Source organism: Rhinoderma darwinii, chromosome 8 (assembly GCF_050947455.1).
Source record: "Rhinoderma darwinii isolate aRhiDar2 chromosome 8, aRhiDar2.hap1, whole genome shotgun sequence".
Taxonomy (NCBI): domain Eukaryota; kingdom Metazoa; phylum Chordata; class Amphibia; order Anura; family Rhinodermatidae; genus Rhinoderma; species Rhinoderma darwinii.
The window spans coordinates 45,107,530-45,132,979 of NC_134694.1; the positions used below are offsets into that span (position 1 = coordinate 45,107,530).

The 25,450-nt window shown below is 45.2% G+C and overlaps 1 protein-coding gene across 1 annotated transcript in view; it reads left to right on the forward strand.

The window, feature by feature from the left end:
- Nucleotides 1-4,234: 4,234 nt before the first annotated feature.
- LOC142659470 (large ribosomal subunit protein eL42) overlaps nt 4,235-25,450 on the forward strand; it is a 36,765-nt gene continuing 15,549 nt past the window's right edge. Inside the window, exons 1-3 of the mRNA XM_075835635.1 lie at nt 4,235-4,323; nt 4,643-4,748; nt 21,297-21,364. Coding sequence (XP_075691750.1) covers nt 4,321-4,323; nt 4,643-4,748; nt 21,297-21,364 — 177 coding nt within the window. The 5' untranslated portion in view covers nt 4,235-4,320. The remainder of the gene's footprint in view (nt 4,324-4,642; nt 4,749-21,296; nt 21,365-25,450) is intronic.

Here is a 25,450-nt window from a genome sequence, read left to right on the forward strand (position 1 = left end):
TTATAACTACCCAGATATTCATATATACTTATGACTTTTTTAAAATTGTTATATAAACTTTGTGTCGGCTGTCACTCTATTGACGCACAGAACATTGGCTAATGCTTTTGTTATTTTTATAAGTTTGGACATAAATTTAATAATATTGAAAAACTTGGTGATTCTGGTTGGAATGTCTGAACTGATGGTCGTGATGTATTACCTTCTTGTTGACGATTCAATTAATATGAGCAAATACAAAAACCGTTGTTTGTTCCCTGTATGAGAATTATTATTCAGATGACATTCATGTTGATATTAGTGGAGATGTCACCTTGACCACTATAGAAAATATAATTAAAGGTGTGGCCATTGCGTGACCTGAATAGGGTCATGCAGGTATAAAATGGCTTATATTAACTTCTATTTGAGAAGATGAAATGTAATGTAACTTATAAACTTCTGTTTTGTCATAAAATATTAATTGTAGTTGATATAGAGATGATTGTTTATATACCATATTCCATATGTCAGAATTAATATGCACATAGAATATCAATTTTTTCAATAAAACCAACTACATATAACTGTCATGAAGTCCAGAGCGGATCAAAATAGAAACAATGAAGGGATTTGGTTATCCTAGCTGATTCAATATAGAAACATCAATTCCTTCCTCAAATTCAGACCATGCGGGAATCTTGTTTTTAGATTGAATATCCAGAACGCTTCACGTGTCAGAAGTGTTTTTTCTAATTATTATGCTGTGTTTCCCGGTTTTAGAATCACCCTACATGGGGGTACTAATCTTCTGACTGGACATTTGACAGGGCTCAGGAGTGAAAGAGTACCATGCGAAATTGATGCATAATTTGGCGATTTACACAGAATTGGTTCACAATTGCAGAAGCTCAGATGGGAAATAATAAAAGAAACCCCCCAGAAGTGAAACGACACCCCTCGAGGCATTTTTTAAGGGGTGTAGTGACCATTTTCACCCCACAGGTCTTTTCCATAAATGAATGCGCTGCGTATATGGTGTAAAGTAAAAATTAAAATTTTTCCCCAGAGTTGGCAATTACGTCATGCCCAGCATATGCCACTGGAGACACACACCCCAAAAATTGTTAAAAGGGTTCTCCAGGCTATGGCGGTGCCATATATGTGGAAGTAAACTGCTGTCTGGGCACACTGTAGGTCTCAGATGGGTGGGAGCGCCATTTGGCTTTTGAAGCGTGGATTTTGCATGGTAGTAGTTTTGTTTGAGTATTACTGATGTTTCCGTTTATAATGTAGGGGCATATGTAAGCTGGGCAGAGTACATCAGGGGCCTAATGAGGTAAACAATAAAATTATCTATAGATGTGTGTTGCGCTGTGAAGCAATCCTTTCTGCACAGGCCGGTGTCGCACTGATAAACTGTGTCTTGGTATAATACGGGCACCCTCGCTTCTAGCAGATATGTTTAGGCCCCCCCCCTTCCTGGTTCCCTAATTTTAGGGCCCTGATAAATCGCCTCTTGAAGCAGACGAAATGTTCCCCTCTGATCTGCACAACTCGATATTTTTCTTTCCTGACTTATTGGAGCCTTAACCAATTTTATATTTTCATAGACGTAGTGGCATGAGGGCTGTTTTTTTGCGGGATGAGCTGCAGTTATTATTCGTACCATTTTGGGGTACATGCAACTTTTTGATCACTTTTTATCCTATTTTTTGAGAGGCAAGGTGACCAAAAAACTGCAATTTTGCCATAGTTTTTTAGTTTTTGTTATACAGTGTTCACCATGCGTTATAAATTACATGTTAACTTTACTCTGCGGGTCAGAACGATTCCGGCGATACCTAATTTCTAGAATTTTTTTATGTTTTACAACTTTTTGCACAATAAAATTACTTTTGTAAAAATAATGTATTTTTTCTGTCGCCAAGTTGTAAGAACCATAACTTTTTAATTTTTTCATCGAAGGAGCTGTATGAGGGCTTTTTTTTTGCGAGATGAGCTATAGTTTTTATAGGCACCATGTTTGGATACATGCGACTTTTTGATCACTTTTTATTTACATTTTTGTAGGGCAAGGTGACCAAAAAACAGAAATTCTGGCATTATTTTTTACGTTTTTTTTTACCGCGTGGAATAAATAACATAATATTTTTATAGTTTAGGCCGTTACGGTCGCGGCGATATCAAATTTGTATGGTTTATTTCTTTTTTTCAATAATAAAGGACATGATAAGGGAAAAAGGGCGATTGTGTTTTATTTTATTACTTAAAACTTTTATTATATTTTTGACAACTTTTTTTTTCACTTTTTTTTACACTTTACTTTAGTCCCACTAGGGGACATTAAGGTCCAACTGTCAGATTTTTTTTTCTAATATATTGCACTACCTAGGTAGTGCAATGTATTAGATCTGTCAGTCATTCACTGACAGCAAGCCGATTAGGCTTCGCCCTCGAGCGGGGCCTAATCGGCTTCCGTAATGGCAAACAGGAGGCCATTGTTAGGTCTCATAATAGCAGTCGGCAGTCGTGCGATTGCAGGGCACAGCTGCCGATTTGCTAGCAACCACAAAGATGCAGCAATCGTATCCAATCACTTCATCTGAGGGGTTAATGGCAGGGATCGGAGCTAGCTCCGGTTCCTGCCGTTACAGGTGGATGTCAGCTGTAACATACAGCTGATATCCACCGCTGATGACGCCGGCTCATCTCCTGAGCCGGCGCCATCTTGACGGCGGCTATGGAAGCCTTTCAGGCCCCGCCTCTGGGCAGGGGCTGGAAGTTTTCTATGCTAGGCACACGGGAGGCCAGTATAAGGCCTCCGGTTGCCATTGCAGCCACCGTCACCCCGGCGATTTCAATGCTGGGGTGTCGATGAGCTGCAAACACCTTAAATGTAGCCATCGGTTTTGACGGCTGCATTTAAGGGGTTAATGGCCTGGATCGAAGCTAACTTCGGTCCCCCGCCGTTACAGCAGGATGTCAGCTGTCAGATACAGCTGACATCCGGGGATGATGGCACCGACTCAGCTTCTGAGCGAGTGCCATGCATTTGTCATAAGTATACAACATTTTGCGGGAAGCACTGGCTTTCCATGTTGTATAGTTCCGACAAATGTTGGGAAGGGGTTAAAGGGAAGGTGTCATGATTTTTTTTTTTTTTATTATATTGCTTTTAATATAATAACAAAAATAGTATTTAATTGTGTTCTCATTTTTTAATGTATTCTTACTTTTACTTCTCTATGGGGCCTGCCATTTGTTTTCCATCTCTGTATTTGTCGATTAACGACACATACAGAGATGGAATACGGCACATACAACCCCATAAAGAATGCGAACGGGAGCCGTTCCATTCTCAGTTGCGTGTGCCGTCTGTGTGGTAACGGCGCATGTGCTGCTCCCACACAGACCAAAACGAAGCTCGTTCGTATAGCAAAATCCGGCGCCATTTTCATGTGGACCGGAAGCCGCTGCCGGAGAGTCAGATGACGACTTCCGGCCATATGTTCAAGGAAGCGAAGGCGCAAGGAAGAGGAGCGTTGACCAGCGGAGGCAGGAGCAGGTAATTTATGTTGGTGTATGATGTGTGTATCATATTCGTGTATGTTCGTGTGATACGGTCTGTTGAGCCCTGTATCTAATCCTCCTACACTGTGCAGTCGCTCAGAAAATGGCGGCATACAGTGTAGGCGGTATGAAGACCTTCAAACCCTTCCTTCTCCTGGCACTAGCCAGAAGAAGGGAGGGGGGATTGTGCGAGGTCACTAGAGGAGAGCGAGTCCAGCCCAAATTTGCAGCATAAATCAATGAGGTTGCTTTACCACATTGACCATGCTGCAATTCTGGGAACTGCTCCCTCTAGTGCCCAGCACATGGAAATGTTATAAATTAGAATCTAATTTATAATATTTCCGGACTTGTGAAAAAAATTAAAACAATGTGTAATACTAATTGTTTAACTGAAAAAAAAAATTAAAACATTTCTAGCGACACATTCCCTTAAAACACAGCAAAGGCAATAATAAAGTGCTAGTACATAAATCCATAATTGCATAACAAATATAGTAAAGTGCAAATAACAACCAAAGATTACAAATACTTTTGCTTTATATAAAAAAATAAAATAATAATAAAGCTCAGTGATCTATAGCTGTAGGACACGCACACTCAAGTATCCCTGAATAGTAGAGTTCTCCAGGACAAGTAAGCGAGACCTTGACATATGAGCCGCTGACGCAGTACTCTCTAGCCAGTAGTGCGCTCTATGGTGACCGGCTGTACGCTTATCATAGAACTTCCGTTTCCTGTTCTTTCCTCTTTACGCTGTCGACCACGATGGTGAGTTGGATGGCTTCGGCGCGTCCTTTGTGCAATCTCTCGGCATCCTTCGTATCTGCTGCCGGTTCTCACCAATAACATTATGTTTAGTTCCGCAGCATCCAGTGGATTAGAGCCGCAGTAATATTGCCGAGTGTTTCCTGCTGTACGCTTGTTTTCCCTCAATCCCGCTGTTTCGTTATGGAGGCCTATCCGGCTGGCCGGGAGCTTTATTTTGAGTGTTTGGGTGATGAGAATTAAGCTGGGAGGTTCTCTATAGTGTAGGGGCAGATAAAGCACTCCCTTTTTTTTTTTTTTTTATAATAATTCTAATCTACAGGTGAACGTCCCTAAGACCCGGAGAACCTACTGCAAGAAGTGTGGGAAGCATCAGCCCCACAAAGTGACGCAGTACAAGAAGGGTAAAGACTCTCTCTATGCCCAAGGTAAGGCTGTGTCTGGAGCTGCATTCCCACTGGCTATTCTATAAGTGCTTGTCCCGGCTGTACCGATTCTCCCTCCTTTCACTGTCTTCTAATTTCTTGTGAAACTGCAAGACAGGTTTTCATTTTGAAAAACTCCATTTTGAGCAAGTTATGCACAATTTTACATTTATTGTAATTAGTTTTAGACAACTGGGTGTGTTTTTTTTTTTCCTTTACCAACTGGGTGTTGTGAAGTGTGTGATGCTGACCAATCCGCGTCATGCACTTCTCTTCGTTCACTTTTATAAAAATTGATGGTCTAGCCTCAGGTTAGGCCATCAATGTGATTGGTCGGGGTCTGCTGTTTTGAAGGGCAAGCAGTCTTTGTATGAGAACTGCAGCTCATTCAAACCAGCTGATTGGTGTGGGTGGACTCTGACCAATCACATATTGATGGCCTAGCCGAAGGGTAGGCCATCAATTTTTGGGGACTGGAAAACCCCATTAACAGGTGAGTAACCTATTTTATTTTAATCCTTTTTATAAAAAAAAAAGATTAAAATCTTGGCCCACCTATTTAAAGAGGCTCTGTCACCAGATTTTGCAACCCCTATCTGCTATTGCAGGAGATAGGCGCTGCAATGTAGATTACAGTAACGTTTTTATTTTTAAAAAACGAGCATTTTTGGCCAAGTTATGACCATTTTTGTATTTATGCAAATGAGGCTTGAAGAAGTCCAACTGGGCGTGTATTATGTGCGTACATCGGGGCGTTTTTACTAGCTGGGTGTTCTGACGAGAAGTATCATCCACTTCTCTTCAGAACGCCCAGCTTCTGGCAGTGCAGACACATAGCGTGTTCTCGAGAGATCACGCTGTGTCGTCACTCATAGGTCCTGCATCGTGTCGGATGAGCGAGGACACATCGGCACCAGAGGCTACAGTTGATTCTGCAGCAGCATCGGCGTTTGCAGGTAAGTCGATGTAACTACTTACCTGCAAACGCTGATAATGCTGCAGAATCAACTGTAGCCTCTGGTGCCGATGTGGCCGACACGATGCAGGACCTGTGAGTGACGACACAGCGTGATCTCTCGAACACGGCTGCGTCTGCACTGCCAGAAGCTGGGCGTTCTGAAGAGAAGTTGGTGATACTTCTCGTCAGAACACCCAGCTAGTAAAAGTATTAAAAACGCCCCGATGTACGCACATAACACACGCACACTTGGACTTATACTTTAAACACGCCCACTTGGACTTTTGCAAGCCTCATTTGCATAAATACAAAAATGGTCATAACTTGGCCAAAAATGCTCGTTTTTTAAAAATAAAAACGTTACTGTAATCTACATTGCACCGCCTATCTGCTGCAATAGCACATGGGGGTTGCAAAATCTGGTGACAGAGCCTCTTTAAGGGCTGGTTCATGTAGATGAAGAACCTGATTGCGCTGTGCAGTGAAACTAGCAGGGCTGGAACAATGAGAAGCGTACGATGCTGATTGGTCAGTGTCATACACTACTTTACAACGCCCACTTGGTCAAAAGTAAAAACAAGCCCAGTTGGGCATTAAGAAACGAAATCTAAAATTGAAACGCTCACTTGGTCATTAAGAACTAATTAGCATAAATCTAAAATTGTTCATAACTTGCTAAAAAATGATGTAACTATACGCCATAGTCGCTAAGGGGGAGTATGGAGTGAACACATAGGCTGAGCTCGCACCGTAGTTGTCGGCTATATGTTACAGCCGACACTTCACTGTAACGGCTGCGATCAGACATTACTCCGATGCTGCGCTCTGTAGCGACTGCAGCAGTTAGAACAAAGGGGAGGCCTCTTTAAAACAATGGCAGAAAAAATTAATTTTTTTAACAAATCGTTTTCTTTGTAAAAGTAGTACATTATAGAAAAAAAACCTAAAAATTTGGCATCTCTATTATCCTATTGAACGGCAGAATAAAGTCAACATGTTTTTTACTGCAAGGTGAGCGCAATGTAGGGATCGCTTCCTCCCCACAAATTTCATTTGCCACAGTGCCCCCTGTAGCTGTTGCCACACGGGCCCCCCCCTGTAGCTGTTGCCACACGGGCCCCCCCCTGTAGCTGTTGCCACACGGGCCCCCCCCTGTAGCTGTTGCCACACGGGCCCCCCCCTGTAGCTGTTGCCACACGGGCCCCCCCCTGTAGCTGTTGCCACACGGGCCCCCCCCTGTAGCTGTTGCCACACGGGCCCCCCCCTGTAGCTGTTGCCACACGGGCCCCCCCCTGTAGCTGTTGCCACACGGGCCCCCCCCTGTAGCTGTTGCCACACGGGCCCCCCCCTGTAGCTGTTGCCACACGGGCCCCCCCCTGTAGCTGTTGCCACACGGGCCCCCCCCTGTAGCTGTTGCCACACGGGCCCCCCCTGTAGCTGTTGCCACACGGGCCCCCCCCTGTAGCTGTTGCCACACGGGCCCCCCCCTGTAGCTGTTGCCACACGGGCCCCCCCCTGTAGCTGTTGCCACACGGGCCCCCCCCTGTAGCTGTTGCCACACGGGCCCCCCCCTGTAGCTGTTGCCACACGGGCCCCCCCCTGTAGCTGTTGCCACACGGGCCCCCCCCTGTAGCTGTTGCCACACGGGCCCCCCCCTGTAGCTGTTGCCACACGGGCCCCCCCCTGTAGCTGTTGCCACACGGGCCCCCCCCTGTAGCTGTTGCCACACGGCCCCCCCCTGTAGCTGTTGCCACACGGCCCCCCCCTGTAGCTGTTGCCACACGGCCCCCCCCCCTGTAGCTGTTGCCACACGGGCCCCCCCCTGTAGCTGTTGCCACACGGGCCCCCCCCTGTAGCTGTTGCCACACGGGCCCCCCCCTGTAGCTGTTGCCACACGGGCCCCCCCCTGTAGCTGTTGCCACACGGGCCCCCCCCTGTAGCTGTTGCCACACGGGCCCCCCCCTGTAGCTGTTGCCACACGGGCCCCCCCCTGTAGCTGTTGCCACACGGGCCCCCCCCTGTAGCTGTTGCCACACGGGCCCCCCCCTGTAGCTGTTGCCACACGGGCCCCCCCCTGTAGCTGTTGCCACACGGGCCCCCCCCTGTAGCTGTTGCCACACGGGCCCCCCCCTGTAGCTGTTGCCACACGGGCCCCCCCCTGTAGCTGTTGCCACACGGGCCCCCCCCTGTAGCTGTTGCCACACGGGCCCCCCCCTGTAGCTGTTGCCACACGGGCCCCCCCCTGTAGCTGTTGCCACACGGGCCCCCCCCCTGTAGCTGTTGCCACACGGGCCCCCCCCTGTAGCTGTTGCCACACGGGCCCCCCCCTGTAGCTGTTGCCACACGGGCCCCCCCCTGTAGCTGTTGCCACACGGGCCCCCCCCTGTAGCTGTTGCCACACGGGCCCCCCCCTGTAGCTGTTGCCACACGGGCCCCCCCCTGTAGCTGTTGCCACACGGGCCCCCCCCTGTAGCTGTTGCCACACGGGCCCCCCCCTGTAGCTGTTGCCACACGGGCCCCCCCCTGTAGCTGTTGCCACACGGGCCCCCCCCTGTAGCTGTTGCCACACGGGCCCCCCCCTGTAGCTGTTGCCACACGGGCCCCCCCCTGTAGCTGTTGCCACACGGGCCCCCCCCTGTAGCTGTTGCCACACGGGCCCCCCCCTGTAGCTGTTGCCACACGGGCCCCCCCCTGTAGCTGTTGCCACACGGGCCCCCCCCTGTAGCTGTTGCCACACGGGCCCCCCCCTGTAGCTGTTGCCACACGGGCCCCCCCCTGTAGCTGTTGCCACACGGGCCCCCCCCTGTAGCTGTTGCCACACGGGCCCCCCCCTGTAGCTGTTGCCACACGGGCCCCCCCCTGTAGCTGTTGCCACACGGGCCCCCCCCTGTAGCTGTTGCCACACGGGCCCCCCCCTGTAGCTGTTGCCACACGGGCCCCCCCCTGTAGCTGTTGCCACACGGGCCCCCCCCTGTAGCTGTTGCCACACGGGCCCCCCCCTGTAGCTGTTGCCACACGGGCCCCCCCCTGTAGCTGTTGCCACACGGGCCCCCCCCTGTAGCTGTTGCCACACGGGCCCCCCCTGTAGCTGTTGCCACACGGGCCCCCCCCTGTAGCTGTTGCCACACGGGCCCCCCCCTGTAGCTGTTGCCACACGGGCCCCCCCCCTGTAGCTGTTGCCACACGGGCCCCCCCCCTGTAGCTGTTGCCACACGGGCCCCCCCCCTGTAGCTGTTGCCACACGGGCCCCCCCCCTGTAGCTGTTGCCACACGGGCCCCCCCCCTGTAGCTGTTGCCACACGGGCCCCCCCCCTGTAGCTGTTGCCACACGGGCCCCCCCCCTGTAGCTGTTGCCACACGGGCCCCCCCCCTGTAGCTGTTGCCACACGGGCCCCCCCCCTGTAGCTGTTGCCACACGGGCCCCCCCCCTGTAGCTGTTGCCACACGGGCCCCCCCCCTGTAGCTGTTGCCACACGGGCCCCCCCCCTGTAGCTGTTGCCACACGGGCCCCCCCCCTGTAGCTGTTGCCACACGGGCCCCCCCCCTGTAGCTGTTGCCACACGGGCCCCCCCCTGTAGCTGTTGCCACACGGGCCCCCCCCTGTAGCTGTTGCCACACGGGCCCCCCCCTGTAGCTGTTGCCACACGGGCCCCCCCCTGTAGCTGTTGCCACACGGGCCCCCCCCTGTAGCTGTTGCCACACGGGCCCCCCCCTGTAGCTGTTGCCACACGGGCCCCCCCCTGTAGCTGTTGCCACACGGGCCCCCCCCCTGTAGCTGTTGCCACACGGGCCCCCCCCTGTAGCTGTTGCCACACGGGCCCCCCCCTGTAGCTGTTGCCACACGGGCCCCCCCCTGTAGCTGTTGCCACACGGGCCCCCCCCTGTAGCTGTTGCCACACGGGCCCCCCCCTGTAGCTGTTGCCACACGGGGCCCCCCCCCTGTAGCTGTTGCCACACGGGCCCCCCCCCCCCCTGTAGCTGTTGCCACACGGGCCCCCCCCCCCCTGTAGCTGTTGCCACACGGGCCCCCCCCCCCCCTGTAGCTGTTGCCACACGGGCCCCCCCCCCTGTAGCTGTTGCCACACGGGCCCCCCCCCCCTGTAGCTGTTGCCACACGGGCCCCCCCCCCTGTAGCTGTTGCCACACGGGCCCCCCCCCCTGTAGCTGTTGCCACACGGGCCCCCCCCTATGTAGCACCACTGTAGGGGACTGCTCCAGGAGAGGTCAATGTCCACAGTGAGTACAGGGACTTCTCCTGGAGTGGATTCACTGGCCACAGCTGTCAGGGATGGCTGTGATCGGGGATTCTGCTTCTGGAGAAGTCCCTGACGTCACTGTCCATATTCACACGACAGGGTCCGAGTGTCGGCCGATACAACCAACCGTTTTTCCCGGCCCTTTTGCATCCGTTCCGTCCCGTCCCGTGTTGCCGTTTTTTACCTGTTTTGCATCTTCGCACTATGAGGAGGAAAAGGAGAGAGCGAGCGCTGGAGGACACGGCTGTCACTTGGAGCACATTCAAGTGATGGTCGTGTATTACCCGGCCCCATAGATTTCTATGGGAGCCGGGCGGCCAGGAGAAAATAGGACATGTCCCATTTTTTTGACGGCCGGGTTTCCTGGGCCGTCAAATAATCGGTCGTGTGTATAGCTCCATTTGGGATCTATTGTTCCTATTGCGTCACACGGCCCGAGAAACACTCGTGTCAATAAGGCCTTGGGGTTGTCTGACCATATTTCCAGTTAGGGCATACTTGGGTATGTCTTGCCTGTACTATCCGTACTAGGGTTGTTACGCTACCAGAATTTGGATTTCGATACCGATACTTAGTGTAGTATTGCGATACTCTATACCAAAACGATACTTTACCAACAACCATAATAACATAAAAACCACACGACTTCCATTTTCTGATGTGAGGCACGTGACGTGATGAATTTTGAGCCTCCGTGTGCCTCACATTAATAGTAATTAACCATGTTCCTCAGTCACAATTGACAACATTGGTTGAGGTACATGATTGGGTTAATTACTATTAATTTGAGGTACATGGAGGTTCCGAATTTATAATACCTCGTGCCTCACATTAATAAGTGAAAGAAAGCAGTTTTTATTTTATGACAGCATAAATTATGCTATAAATTTGTTATTATGGTTGCGACGATACCAAATGTGTGTTATGTTTTGAGACTTATTTTAATGTTTATTGTAATTGAAGTATGCACTAACAGGAAATATGGTCAGCTTGCCCTGGGCTCCTTCAATGGACCCTGGGCTGTCTGCTCAATTATATATTATGTCCCTCGATCGACACCTGTGATGCGATCCAAAGGGCATCGCCTTTCTCATTTACCTCTTGAATGCTGCAGTCAGCTGTGATCGCAGCATTCAGGGGGAATAGCAGCGGCGATGAGAGGTTTCTCTGATCTCTGCCGTTATAGAGTGGGGCTTCAGCTGTGTAATACAAGCATTGCCGCGCTCCTTACAGGAAGTGCGCGCAGTCAGCATGAGGTGATGTGGCCGGCGCTGTTCTGTCTTCAGTGCTGGCAGTCTTAGGGCAGCGCCGGCCACATCACATCATGCTGACCGTGCTATTTCATGTGTTACTATACTTCTACATTCATGTGTTACTATACTTCTCTATGCGGTTGCACAGCTTAGTATCAAAATACATGAAATAACGGCATTGAACCGAATGCGGGTGCACTGTTTTGATGCATCGGTCAACCCTTATCAGTGCACAGGCTAATGTACTGGTATATAGATATATGCCAGTACGTTAAAAAAATAGTGAAAGTATAAAAAAATACTTTTTTGTTTCCTCGCTTATTTTAATGTTTCTCATAAAATATTATATATATTTGATATCGTCGGGACTGTAATAACCTGCACAGCAAACATACAGAGTCATTTCTGATTGGTGTATGCTGTAAAAAAAACGCGATGTGAAGGGGAAAAAAATTGGCTGTGTCCCAATGTTGCCATTATGAGGGAAATGATTGTCACTTATTAATGTGAGACACATGGTGTGAAATGTTGAACCTTAACCGGTTAAGGACTAGGCTGTTTTACAGCTAAATGACCAGAGCAAATTTCACAATTTTGCTATGCGCTTCTTTAGATGACTATAACTCTGCAGGTGAATAAAGTTCATGTTTGAATTTTACACTCTTTTTTTAAAGGACAGATAGGGCTTTGTTTTAGTGGCATTTGTCAGTATATATCATTTTTATTTTTTTCTCTAAAGTGGGCAAAATTGGAAAAAAATGCAAGAATTTAGCAATTGCGTCAGTTTATGCTAGCATTTTTCTCACACGTTATGGACCACGGACAATATTAATCTCCTTTCACATTCTTCCACTTCTCCCGTGCATGGGGATACCAAATATGTCTGCCTTATTCACTGTGCGGGCATGTGCCAGGGCTTGGCATAAAAGGAGGCTTTTTGGCCTTTTCGGTCCAGGAATTTTGCATTTGATTTTATAGCCGCATACTGTTTTCTTGGGGGTGTAATGCTGCTGAAACATTAGAATTACCCCATAAATTACTTCATTCACACAAGTAGACCCCACAAGGTTGCCTTCAAGGGGTTTATCATATTTTTAGCAAGTCCAGTTTTCTTCTGAAAGTTTCTTGAATAAGATGGAACAAAATAAAATCAGCACTTTTTTAGCAAATGCGTCAGTTTAGGCTAGTATTTTTCACACACGGTATAGACCACGGACAAAATTCATCTCCTTTCACATTCTTCCACTTCTCCCGTGCATGGGGATACCAAATATGTGTGCCTTATTCACTGTGCGGGCATGTGCCAGGGCTTGGCATAAAAGGAGGCTTTTTGGCCTTTTCGGTCCAGGAATTTTGCATTTGATTTTATAGCCGCATACTGTTTTCTTGGGGGTGTAATGCTGCTGAAACATTAGAAACACCCCATAAATGACTTCATTCAAACAAGTAGACCCCACAAGGTTTCCTTCAAGGGGTTTATCATATTTTTAGACAGTCCAGTTTTCTTCGGAAAGTTTCTTGAATAAGATGGATCAAAATAAAATTAGCAATTTTTTAGCAAATGCGTCAGTTTATACCAGCATTTTTCACACACGGCATAGACCACGGACAAAATTAATCTCCTTTGACATTCTTCCACTTCTCCCGTGCACGGGGATACCAAATATGTGTGCCTTATTATCACATAGAGATGTAGGAGGGCGGACGATAGAAGAAGCTTATTTCACAAATCGCTTTTTTTCAAAGCTGGTTTTACAAAACTCAACAGAGTTTCTATAACACGTCCAAAATATCTGCTCTTGAAACAGAAATCCCAAAATATTAATCTAGGGGTATAATGGGAATTTATTTTTTTGGGTTTTCTAAAATAAGAAATTGCAGGTTTATGCAAATGGAGCTCTCCAGCAGATGATCTTTAGAAAACATGCAAACATGACATCCACCCCCCACCCATTCCCTCCCTCACCCTTGGAGTAAAATCAGGGGAAAAATAAAAACGTAATGTAGGGCTAATAAATTTTCAACGAATTAACTAAAATCTAATAATTCAGAACAGTGTGGTATTTTTTAAAACATGGCTCAATGCACAGGCCTGGTTGCGAGGGACATGAGGGACAGAAATATCGGGAATCTTTGCGGTGCCCGTCTTTTCTGCAGGCACTTTTTCTGGGGGTTGCTTCTGGTTGGTGTTGGGGGAATCCGACTGATGAAGTGTCTTTCAGTCAGTCGCGTGACATCCTCAGACTGGGGGCATTCTCGGGTGTCCTGAACATCAAAAATGAGGCCTTCAATAATTTTTCCTGGAAATCCAGGTATGTGTCTCTGCCTCTGTTTTTTTTGTAGAGCACAAATGAGTTGTGGATGGCCACGTGTAACAGATAAATGGCCACTTTTTTGTACCAGGTTTTAGTTTTGCGTTTTACTAAATAGGTCTGTAAAACCTGGTCGCTTAAATCCACCCCCCCCATGTACTTGTTATATTCGGACACGCTCACTGGTTTGTGCTTGTCCGATGTTGCCCCCCTTTCCCTCACTGCGACTGTTCCTGCGGTATGAATCGTGCTTAGCACATACACATCTTTGTGATCCCTGAACTTGACCGCCAGCAATTCCTCAGATGCATAAGCACAGGAGTCCCCCTTTACCATGCGCTTCCCCACTAATTGCTGTGGAAAACCAATTCGGTTTCTGCGCATGGTACCACATGCCCCAGTCCTTGCAGCATGCAAATACCTAAACAGGGGCACACTGGAATCAAAATTATCACAGTACAGGTGGTACCCTTTGTGTAGCAGAGGCTGCATTATCTCCCACACGATCTTACTGCTGGTGGAAAGATCAGGGGGCATCCAGGAACATTTATTGTGCGGTCCCGCCCTTCATAAATCCTGAAGCCGGTGGTATATCCTGACCCGCTTTCACACAATTTGTAGAGCTTCACGCCATATCTTGCCCTTTTGGAAGGTAGATATTGGCGAAAGCTAAGTCTGCCATGGAGGTTGAGGAGGGATTCGTCCACGCTTACATTCTGCTCAGGGGTGTAGAGTTGCAGAAATAAATTATTCAGGGAATTTATTAGCGGTCTTATTTTGAACAACCGATCCCGGTTTGCAGCGGTACTTGGGGGGGGGGGGGGGCCTGTGCGTTGTCATTGAAGTGGAGGAACCTCATTATTGTCTCGAGTCCTGGGCATTACTGCAGAATATACTGGGGTGGCTTGGGCGGGTCTTGTTGACCAGTAAGACCTAATGGAGGGCTTTTTGACAATACCCCCAAAATTTTTTAATTCCTGCAAATTGGTGGGCGTCCAATCTCTGGCATGGGTGGATGAAGGTTTCTGCCTTATATATTGAGTGGCATATAAATTTGTTTCGTGGACAATCTGATTTAGGATGTCGTCCGTTATAAATAAATGGAAGTAATCCATTTGGACAAAATTTGTATTGTCCACGGTTATGCCAGGAGTGGCAGTAAATCCGTGGATTCTAGGCCCAAAACATGGGGCAGGTGCCCATACAAGAGCCTGGACTGGAGGGACCAGGCTGTCCCGTGCTACAGCGCTACTTGGCCCTGCGCATCCATGTTCTGCAGTTTCAACTGCATCGGGGACAACGTCCCCTGAAGATGAACCTGAAGTGACGCTGTCAGCATCACTACCTAAAACAGGTTCCATCTCGGATGCCATCTCTGATGCGGTCTCCGACTCAGACCACAGCATGGCGTATGCCTCCTCGGCCCTAAACAACTTCCTCGCCATAACGTAACTAACACTAACTAAACTTAAACTTTTTTTTTTTTTTTTTCATAAAACACACAAACTAACTGCTATATATATCTACACTACCGCTAACAAAAAATAAACCGCTATTGCTATATATATTATATATATAATTATATACTCCCTACCTGCCTATTCTAATAGAATAAAAGAAGGAAAGGTAGATAGATGGATAGATTGTATAGATTTCTATCTAACTGTATTTTTTGTGTAACTGTAATCTTCTTACTTCAGAGACGCTGGCCATATAAATACGGCCAGTGGTCGGGAACCTGTTAATGTGCGGCACATGGAGGTTCAAAATTAATCAGAAAATGGAAGGGTTTTTTATATATATATATATATATATATATATATATATATATTAGGCAAAGTATCATTTTGGTATAAAGAGCAATACTACACAAAGTATCGGTATTTAAGTCCAAATTCTTGTGTCGTGACAACCCTAGACTCTGAGAAGCAGGATCCACCTGTTATCCATCACATCTAAGTTCAGGTACGTGGGACTGACTGATTCAGGTCTTAACCCTTTCATGCCGACAATCTGTATATTCGCGTCCTTTTCGCACACACCTCGTGCAGCCAGGGCGTGAATATACAGATCACTGTTCCAGCCGGCATAGCGCTGTGAAAAGCACTCGGACGTCGGTTGGGTCAGTGTCCCCGGCTCCCCAGCAACCTGTTCTCTGACAGCCGAACCGATTGGTTCAGCTACAGAGAATATGATCACAGTCATTAACCGCTTCCTGACTGGCCACTGTAAACGCACGTCGGCGCTTGCTGGGCTCTGTTCAGCGCCGACGTGAATTCACAGTGGGTGTGAAAAGCGTGATCCGGGTGTCTCAGAGTAGTGCTGACACCCGGATCGCGCTGTTATCCCCTGCCTCTGGTCCTGGAGACATGAACGGGACCTGATTGGTTCAGTTCCCGATCATGTGATCGCAGGAAAAGTTTGTTGTAGCAACAAACTGGAACGTTTGGTCCTCATAGGCTTCCTGTCGGTGTGACTGTCAGCGTCACACTGACAGTTTAGAATATGTTACACTACCCAGGTAGTGTAATATATTATAGCAGCCATCAGATCTGCAGGTCTTCAAATAAAACTAGTAAAAAAATAAAAAGGTAATAAAAGTGTAAAAACAAGTTATAAGTTACAAAAACAAAAAATGCTTTTTTTTCTTGTAAGAAGTCTTTTATTATAGGGAAAAAAATAAAACCTTAAAACGGTACACATTTGGTATCACCGCGTTTGTAACGGCCCCCAACTATAAAACTATAATTTTCCCACACGGTGAACACCGCAAAAAAATAATTAAAAAAAACAATACTAGCATCACTTTATTTTTTTATTTTTTTCGTCATCACCCCTCCCAAAATATAGAATAAAAAGTGATCAAAAATTCGCATGTACCCCAAAATAATACCAATAAACTACAACCAGTCCCACAAAAAACAAGCCCTTACACAGATTTTTTTTGACTGAAAGATAAAAAAAAATTACGGCTCTCAGAATATGGCGACACAGAAAATAAATAATTTTATAGTGATTATTGTGCAAACGCCACAAAACATAAAAAAAGATATACATATGGTATCGCCGTAATCGTACAGACCTGCAGAATAAAGTAAAATGTCATTTATAGCGCAGTGTAAGAAAAAAAAGACAAACATTGTCAATGTGTGTTTTGTTTTTTTGTCATTTTGCTTGCCAAAAATATAGAATAAAAAGTGATCAAAAAAATCACGTGTACAATGAAAACTATAGATTGTATCGTAACAAAAAAGCCCTCGCACGGCTCAGGTGGAGAAAAAATAAAAAAAAGTTCTGCCGCTCAGAATATAGCAACAGAAATTGTGCAGTGTGTCCAAAAGTGGATAAGATTGGACACCATTTATCAGTGCGACACCAGCCACACATCTATGAATTATTTATTTACCCCCTTATTATACCCTCTTATTATGCCCTGATGTACTCCGCACAGCTTACACATGCCCCCACATTATAAACTGATATACCAGCAAAACCCCAAACTACTAGTAAGCAAAATCTGTGCTCCAAATGGCGCTCCTTCCCTTCTGAGCTCTGCCATGGGTCCAAACAGCAGTGTATTACCACATATGGGGTATTGCTGTAATCGGGAGAAATGGCTTTACAAGTTTTAGGGTGCTGTTTATTCTTTATTCCTTCTAAAAATTATATTATATTTTTTCAGAAAAAAAGTCGATTTTCATTTTCAGACCTATTCCAATAAATCTAGCAAAAGACCTGTGGGGTCAAGATGCTAACTATACCCCTGAGTTGTGTAGTTTCCCAAATCACTTTTGGGGAGATTCCACTGTTTTGGCACCACAAGACCTCTTCAAACCTGACATGCTGCCTAAAATATATTCTAAAAAAATGAGACCCCAAAATCCTCTAGATGGTCCTTTGCTTCTGAGGCCGGTGCTTCAGTCCATTACCACTCTAGGGCCACATGTGGGATATTTCTAAAAACTGCAGAATCTGGGCAATAAATATCGAGTTGCATTTCTCTGGTAAAACCTTCTGTGTTACAGAAAAAAATGTATTACAAATGAATTTTGTCCCAAAAAATTAAATTTGTAAATTTCACCTCTACTTTGCTTTAATTCCTGTGAAACCCCTAAAGGGTTAATAAACTTTCTGAAGGCTTTTGAATACTTTGAGGGGTGCCGTTTTTAAAATGGCGTCTATCTAGTACATAAGGCCCTCAAAGCCACTTCAGAACAGAACTGGTCCTTGACAAAATAGCCTTTTGAAATTTTCTTGAAAATGTGAGAAATTGCTGCTAAAGTTCGAAGCCTTGTAACGTCCTAGAAAAATAAAATGTTCAAAAAAACAATGCAAATATAAAGTAGACATATGGGGGATGTTAATTCGCAACAATTTTGTGTGGTATTACGATCTGTTTTTCAAGTAGATTACGTTTAAAATTAGAAACTATAATTTTTGCAAATTTTCTTTCAATTTTGGCGTATTTCACAAATAAGCTATGAATTTATTGACCACATTTTTCCACTAACATAAAGTACAATATATCACGAGAAAACAATTTCTGAATCGCTTGGATAGGCAAAAAGCATTCGCGTTATTACCACATAAAATGACATGTCAGATTTGAAAAAATGGGGCTGGTCATTGAGGCATCGAGGACCCTTGGTCCTGAAAGGGTTAAAGAGGCTCTGGCACCATATTATAAGTGCCCTATCTCCTATATAAGGAGATTGGCGCTATAATTTAGGTGACAGCGGTGCTTTTTATTTAGAAAAACTATCTCTTTTTACCACGTTATTAGCGATTTTGGCTTTATGCTTATTACTTTCTTAATGCCCAACTGGGCGTGTTTTTACTTTAGACCAAGTGGGCGTTGTACAGAGGAGTGTATGATGCTGACCAATCAGCGTCATACACTTCTCTCCGTTTCCTCAGCGCATAGGGATCCTGCTAGATCAGTATGTGCTGTCTTATACTGAACATTAACGTTACTGAAGTGTCTTGACAGTGAATAGACATTCCTTCCAGCCGGGACGGGATGTCTATTCACAATCCTGACGCTTCGGTAACGTTTCTGTGGTACTTACAGCAGAGCAAGCGAGATCACGCTGTAATTGACAGGAAATGGAGAGAAGTGTATGATGCTGATTGGTCAGCATCATACACTTCTTTGTACAACGCCCAATTGGTCTAAAGTAAAAACGCGCCCAGTTGGGCATTAAGAAAGTAGCATAAAGCTAAAATCGCTAATAACGTGGTAAAAATAGATTGTTTTTCTAAATAAAAAGCACTGCTGTCCCCTACATTATAGCGCCCATCTCTGGTGACAGCCAGAGTGTGATGGGCGCTGCAATGTAGATAACAGCAGTTTGTTTTTAAAAAAAAAAACAATAATTTTTGCCCAAGTTATGAGCAATTTGATATTTATGCAAATGAGCTTTTTCAATGGATAACTGGGCGTTTTTTCTCGTATTACCAACTGGCCGTGTATTGTGTTTTTACCAACTGGGCGTGTATTGTATTTTTACCAACTGGGCGTGTATTGTGTTTTTACCAACTGGGCATGTGTTGTGTTTTTACCAACACGCCCAGTTGTTAAAAACGCAATACACGCCCAGTTGGTAGAAACACAATACACGCCCAGTTGGTAGAAGCGCAATGCACGCCCAGTTGGTAGAAACGCAATGCACGCCCAGTTGGTAGAAACGCAATGCACGCCCAGTTGGTAGAAACGCAATGCACGCCCAGTTGGTAGAAACGCAATGCACGCCCAGTTGGTAGAAACGCAATGCACGCCCAGTTGGTAGAAACGCAATGCACGCCCAGTTGGTAGAAACGCAATGCACGCCCAGTTGGTAGAAACGCAATGCACGCCCAGTTGGTGGTAATACGAGAGAACACGCCCAGTTGTCCATTGAAAAGCTAATTTGCATAAATATAAAATTGCTCATAACTTGGGCAAGAATGATCGTTTTTTTTTAAAAAAACAACAACTTTGCTGTTATCTACATTGCAGCGCCGATCACATTCAATAGGAGATAGGGATTTGATCTGGTGACAGCCTCTTTAAAGGGAATGTGTTAGCAAAAAATGTTTTGTTTTTTTTTTGTTAAACAATTAGTGTGTAGGTGATTAAACATTGTTCTAATTTTTTTTACGAGTCAGGAAATATTATAAATAAGATTCTAATTTATAATATTTCCCAGCACTGGTCACTAGATGGAGCAATTCCCAAAATTGCAGCATTGCATGTGGTAAAGCAACCACATTGCTTTATGCTGCAAAATTGGGAAAAAATCCCTCGCTCTAGTGAGCTCTCAGAATCCCCCCCTCCTTTATCCTGGCTAGTGCCGGGAGAAACGAGGGGTTTGAACGGTCTAACCTCCTACACTGTGTCGCCATTTTTTGAGCTAACACACAGTGTAGAAGGTTTACATACACTAGTAAACCCACACAGAAACACTAACATACATAGAAATCACTTACCTGCTCCAGTCGCCGCCGCTCCCTCCGGTCCGTCTGCTGCCGCTGCTCCATGTGCCCAAGTCCGGAAGCCGCGACGGAAGTAGTAATCTTACTGCCCGGCGGCGACTTCCGGTCTACAGGAAAATGGCGCCGGACGGCGCTCAGTTCAACTTGGACTGTGTGGTAGCGGCGCATGCGCCGTTCCCACACAGACGGCGTACACGATGGTGGATGGAACGGGCCCCGTTCGCATTCACTATGGGACTAGGGCTGACGTATTCCATGTCTGTATGTGTCGTTAATCGACATACAGAAATGGAGTAAAAAATGGCAGCCCCCATAGGGAAGAAAAAGTGAAAAAATAAAAAAAAGTAACACACAAATACAAAAGTTTTTTATAAAACACTAACATCAAACTGATATAAAAAATTTTTGGGCGATACTATTCCTTTAAGCTGCATTCACACTTCCATGTATGGCCGCTAATGACTGTTCCGTGAAACACGGGCCGCACATGAATGGCTTCCGTGTGCAGTCCTTTGTTTCACGGACCAAATCAATGAAAGGGCAGAGATAGTTCCGTCCAAAAAAACAGAAGTGTGCGTGGCCCCATTGAAATGAATGTCCGGGTGCGATCACGGTATAACTTTAAAATCAATGCTGGACTAGCTGCTTATTTTCAATTCTTTCCTAAAATAAAGTTAAGTTAATCTATATATTATATGCATCCAAAAATTCTGCAATTGAAAATACAACTCGTCCTGCAAAGAAAGCCCTTATATGGCTATGTTGACTAAAATCAAAAAAGTTAAGGCTCTTGGAATGAGTGAAAAAAACAAAAAATAATCCTTAGGTCATTGATGTGCTAAAAGGCTCGATCGTTATTATCCGAGTTATTAAAATTGATGGCCTAACCTTCGGATAGACCATCCATATGGGATCGGTGGGGATCTCACTGTCAGTGCCCGTGCTGATCAGCTGTTTGAAGGGTCTGTGGCACTAGTACGAGCATTGCAGCCTCTGTTTGTATGGGTCTTTTTTCTGTTTGTACTTGCAGTCATTTAGGTTTGTAGCGGCTGTGCAAATTATGGCATTGCACCACTGTCTTGAATAGGACCGTGGTACAATATCTTGCATGGCCGCTACAAACGTAACCATGTAAAAATATGAATAGAAAGAACCATGTACGTGCACCGCACCCTTCAAACAGCTGATCGGCGGGGCTGCTGACAGTCTGAATCTAATAATGGCCTATCCTAGTCGTACTTGACATGAGCTTTTTATTTTGCTTATGTCGAATAACTATTTTTTTTTTTTTTTTTTAGGAAAGAGGCGATATGACCGCAAACAAAGTGGTTATGGTGGACAGACCAAGCCTATTTTCCGAAAAAAAGTGAGTATTGTATTTAAATGTCATTATAAAAATATACACAGCGGTCTTGACATTGGAAGTGTAAAATTGTTGTCATTTTCAACTTACCCGGTACTAGAAAGCCCACCCAATCTGGTGTGATCCTTATGTAACTGCTTCAATAGCAACTGTTGCATGACATGATTTATTATTTATTTCAGTTACTTATATAGCGCCAACCTATCACGCAGCGCTGTACAGAGGTCCTTTTTTACTTTCCCCATTGGGGCTCACAATCTAAATTCCCTATTGGTATGTTTTTGGGGTGTGGGAGGAAACCAACGTAAACATGGGGAGAACATACAAACTCCATGCAGATGTTGTCCTTGGTTGGATTTGACCCCAGCGCTGCAAGGCAATAGTGCTAACCACTGAGCCACTGTGCTGCCCAGCTGAAGACCTGTTTAAAGGGGCATTCCCAACTTAGACATTATTGGCATAACCATTCGATTTGTCATAAATGTCTGATAGAAATGCAGCTTCCAGCTCTGGGACCTGCATCTATATAGAGACTGGGCGGTTCCCCAACCCCAGTTTCGGCTGGTGTTGTGGCTGCTGGCTGCAGAATCCAGGCAAGGACTAGTGTAGAGAGATTTGCGTGCCTTCGTCTCCCCATTCTGTCCAATGGGAGTTCTGGAAGCAGACGAGCAAGTGCTACTCGGCTGTGTCAAAACAACCATTCTGTTCAATGGCAGTTAAAAAAAAAAACAGTCGAGCAAGGGCTGCTCGACTGTTTCCGTGACTCCTGTTGAACAGAATGGAGAGCAGCTTGCGAGTGCGACCCTCTAGTCCCCAGCCTGGATTCTGCAGCCACTGCACCTGGCAAAAACAACCCCCTCCGTTCTCGATATAGGTGCAGTGCAGGTTTTAACCCCTTGAGTACCCAGCTCATTTTGGCCTTGAGGACCAGACCCATTTTTTCAAATCTGACATGTATCACTTTATGTGGTAATAACTCCGGAATGCTTTTACCTATCCAATTGATTCTGAGATTGTTTTCGCGTGACACTGTACTTTAGTTTAGTGCAAAAATTTGGTCGATAAATTCATTGCTTATTTGTGAAAAACACCAACATTTAGCGAAAATATGAAGAAATTATGATTTTTCCCATTTTAAATGTATCTGCTTGTAAAACAGATGGTAATACCACACAAAATAGTTACCAATTAACATCTCCCATATGTCTACTTTATGTTTGCATCGTTTTTTGAACATCCTTTTATTTTTCTATGACCTCACAAGGCTTAGAACTTTAGCAGCAATTTCTCATATTTTTAAGAATTTCAAAAAGCGATTTTTTTTTTTTTTTTTTTTTTTTTTTTTTTTTTCCCCCCCCAGGGACGAGTTCAGTTCTGAAGTGGTTTTGAGTGCCATATATATTAGAAACCCCCATAAAACACCCCATTTTGAAAACTGCACCCCTCAAAGTATCCAAAACAGCATTCAGAAAGTGTTTCAACTCTTTAGGCGTTTTACAGGAATTGAAGGAAAGTAGAGCTGAAATTTTCAAATTTCATTTTTTTTTTTTTACAAAATTCATATGTAATACATTTTCTTCTGTACCACAGAAGGTTTTACCTGAGAAACGCAACTCAATATTTATTGCCCAGATTCTGCAGTTTTTAGAAATATCCCACATGTGGCCCTAGTGTGATAATGGACTGAAACACCGGCCTCAGAAGCAAAGGAGCACCTCTTGGATTTTGGGGCCTCCTTTTTTCAGAATATATTTTAGGCACCATGTCAGGTTTGAAGAGGTCTTGTGGTGCCAAAACAGTGGAAACCCCCAAAAGTGACCCCCATTTTTTAAGCTACACCCCTCAGGGAATTTATCTAGGGGTATAGTTAGCATTTTGACCCCACAGGTATTTTGCTATATTTTCTGGAGTTAGTCTGTGAAAATGGAAATCTACTTTTTTTTTCTGGAAAAACGTAAAAATTTCTAAGTTTTGCAAGAAATAAAGGAGAGAGCACCCCAACATTTGTAAAGCAATTTCTTGCGATTACGGAAATACCCCATATGTGGTAATAAACTGCTGTTTGGACCCACAGCAGGGCTCAGAAGGGAAGGAGCGCCATTTAGATTTTGGAGCTCTGATTTTACTGGAATGGTTTTCAGTGCCGTGTCACGTTTGCAACGCCCTGGAGGGACCTAAACAGTAGAATCCCCCCAAAAGGGACCCCATTTTGGAAACTACCCCTCAAGGAATTTTTCTAGTGGTATAGTTATCATTTTGACCCCACAGGTTTTTTGATGAATTAATTGGAATTAGTCTGAAGATGAAAAGAGACTTTTTTTGGGAAAAAACACAGAATTTTCAAATTTTTATAAGGAATAAAGGCGAAAAAGCACCTCAACATTTGTAAAGCAATTTCTCCTGATTACGGAAATACCCCATTATGTGTTAATAAACTGCTGTTTAGACCCATGGCAGGGCTCAGTAGGGACGGAGCACCATTTGGATTTTGCAGCTCAGATTTTGCTGAATTGGTTTCTGGGGGCCATGTCGCATTTGCAGAGTCCCTGAAGTACCAGTACAGTAGAAATTCCCCAGATGTGATCCCAATTTGGAGACTATACCCCTGAAAGAATTAAATTAGAGGTGTAGTGAGCATTTTGAGCCCTCAGGTGTTTTATAGATTTTATTAGAATTGGTCCGTGAAAATGAAAATTTTTTTTTTCCAATAACCTGTAGCTTTAGCTCAGAATTTTTCATTTCCACAAGGAATACAGGAGAAAAGACACCCCAAAATGTGTTACACAATTTCTCCTGATTACGGAAATACCCCATATGTGGTTGTAAACGGCTATTTGGACATACGGCAAGGGTCTAAACGGAAAAAGTGCAATTTCGTTTTTGGAGTGGAGATTTTACAAAATTTGTTTTTGATGCCATGTTGCATTGCGCTGAGGTACGAGTACAGTGAAAACTCCCGAGAAGTGACCCCATTTAGGAAACTACACCACTCAAGGAATTCATCTAGAAGTGTAGTGAGCATTTTGACCCCCAAAGGTTTTGCAGAAATTAGTGCACAGTGGATGTTGCAGATTGAAAATTGACATTTTCCACATATATTCTATTTCAGTGCCCAATGCATTGGGCCCAGCTTGTACCACTGTAGACATACGCCCCATAAATTGTTAAGCGGTTCTCCAGAGTACGGTAATACCCCATATGTGGTCATAAACCGCTGTTTGGGCACACTGCCTGGCCCAGAAGGAGCGCCATTTGGCTTTTGGAGCGCAGATTTTGCTTGGTAGTAGTTTTGTTTAGTGTTTTACTGGTGTTTCAGTTTATAATGTGGGGGCATATGTAATCTGTGCGCGGAGTACATACATTTTTTGCGTGACACACTGTTGTTTTTATTGGTACCATGTTTGGCTACGCGTGACTTTTTGATCACTTTTTATTCCATTTTTTTGGAAACAACGTGACCAAAAAAGGAAATTCTGCCATTGTTTTTTATGGTATTTTTTTTACGGTGTTCACCGTGCGGGATAAATAATATATTTTTTTAGGTCAGGCCGATACGAACGCGGTGATACCTATTATGTCTAGTTTTTGTCTTTTTTTTTTTTTTTCCTAATTATAAAGGGCTTGATCAGGGAAACAAGGCGATTTGTTTTTATTACGTAAAACTTTTATTTATTTATCAAACTTTTTTTTTTATTTTACACATACTAGGGGACTGGAAGATCTGATCTTCTGATCCCCTGCACAATACACTGCACTACTTCTGTATGTAGTGCAGTGTATTGTAACTGTCACTTTACAACTGACAGTTGAGCCTATTACGTCCTGCCTTGGGCAGGACATAATAGGCTCCCGTACCTGGCAACCAGGAAGCCGTTGCTAGGCTTCCTGGTTGCCATTGCAACCATCAGAACCCCGCGATTTTTCGCGGGGGGGCAATGGGGTGCAGAGGGAGCCCCCTCCCTCTGTATCAATCACTTAAATGCCGCTGTCGCTATTGATAGCGGCATTTAAGGGGTTAAACTACAGCGATCGGAGAGGACAGTGATCGCTGTAGTTGCAGTGGGATGTCGGCTGTATATTACAGCCGAC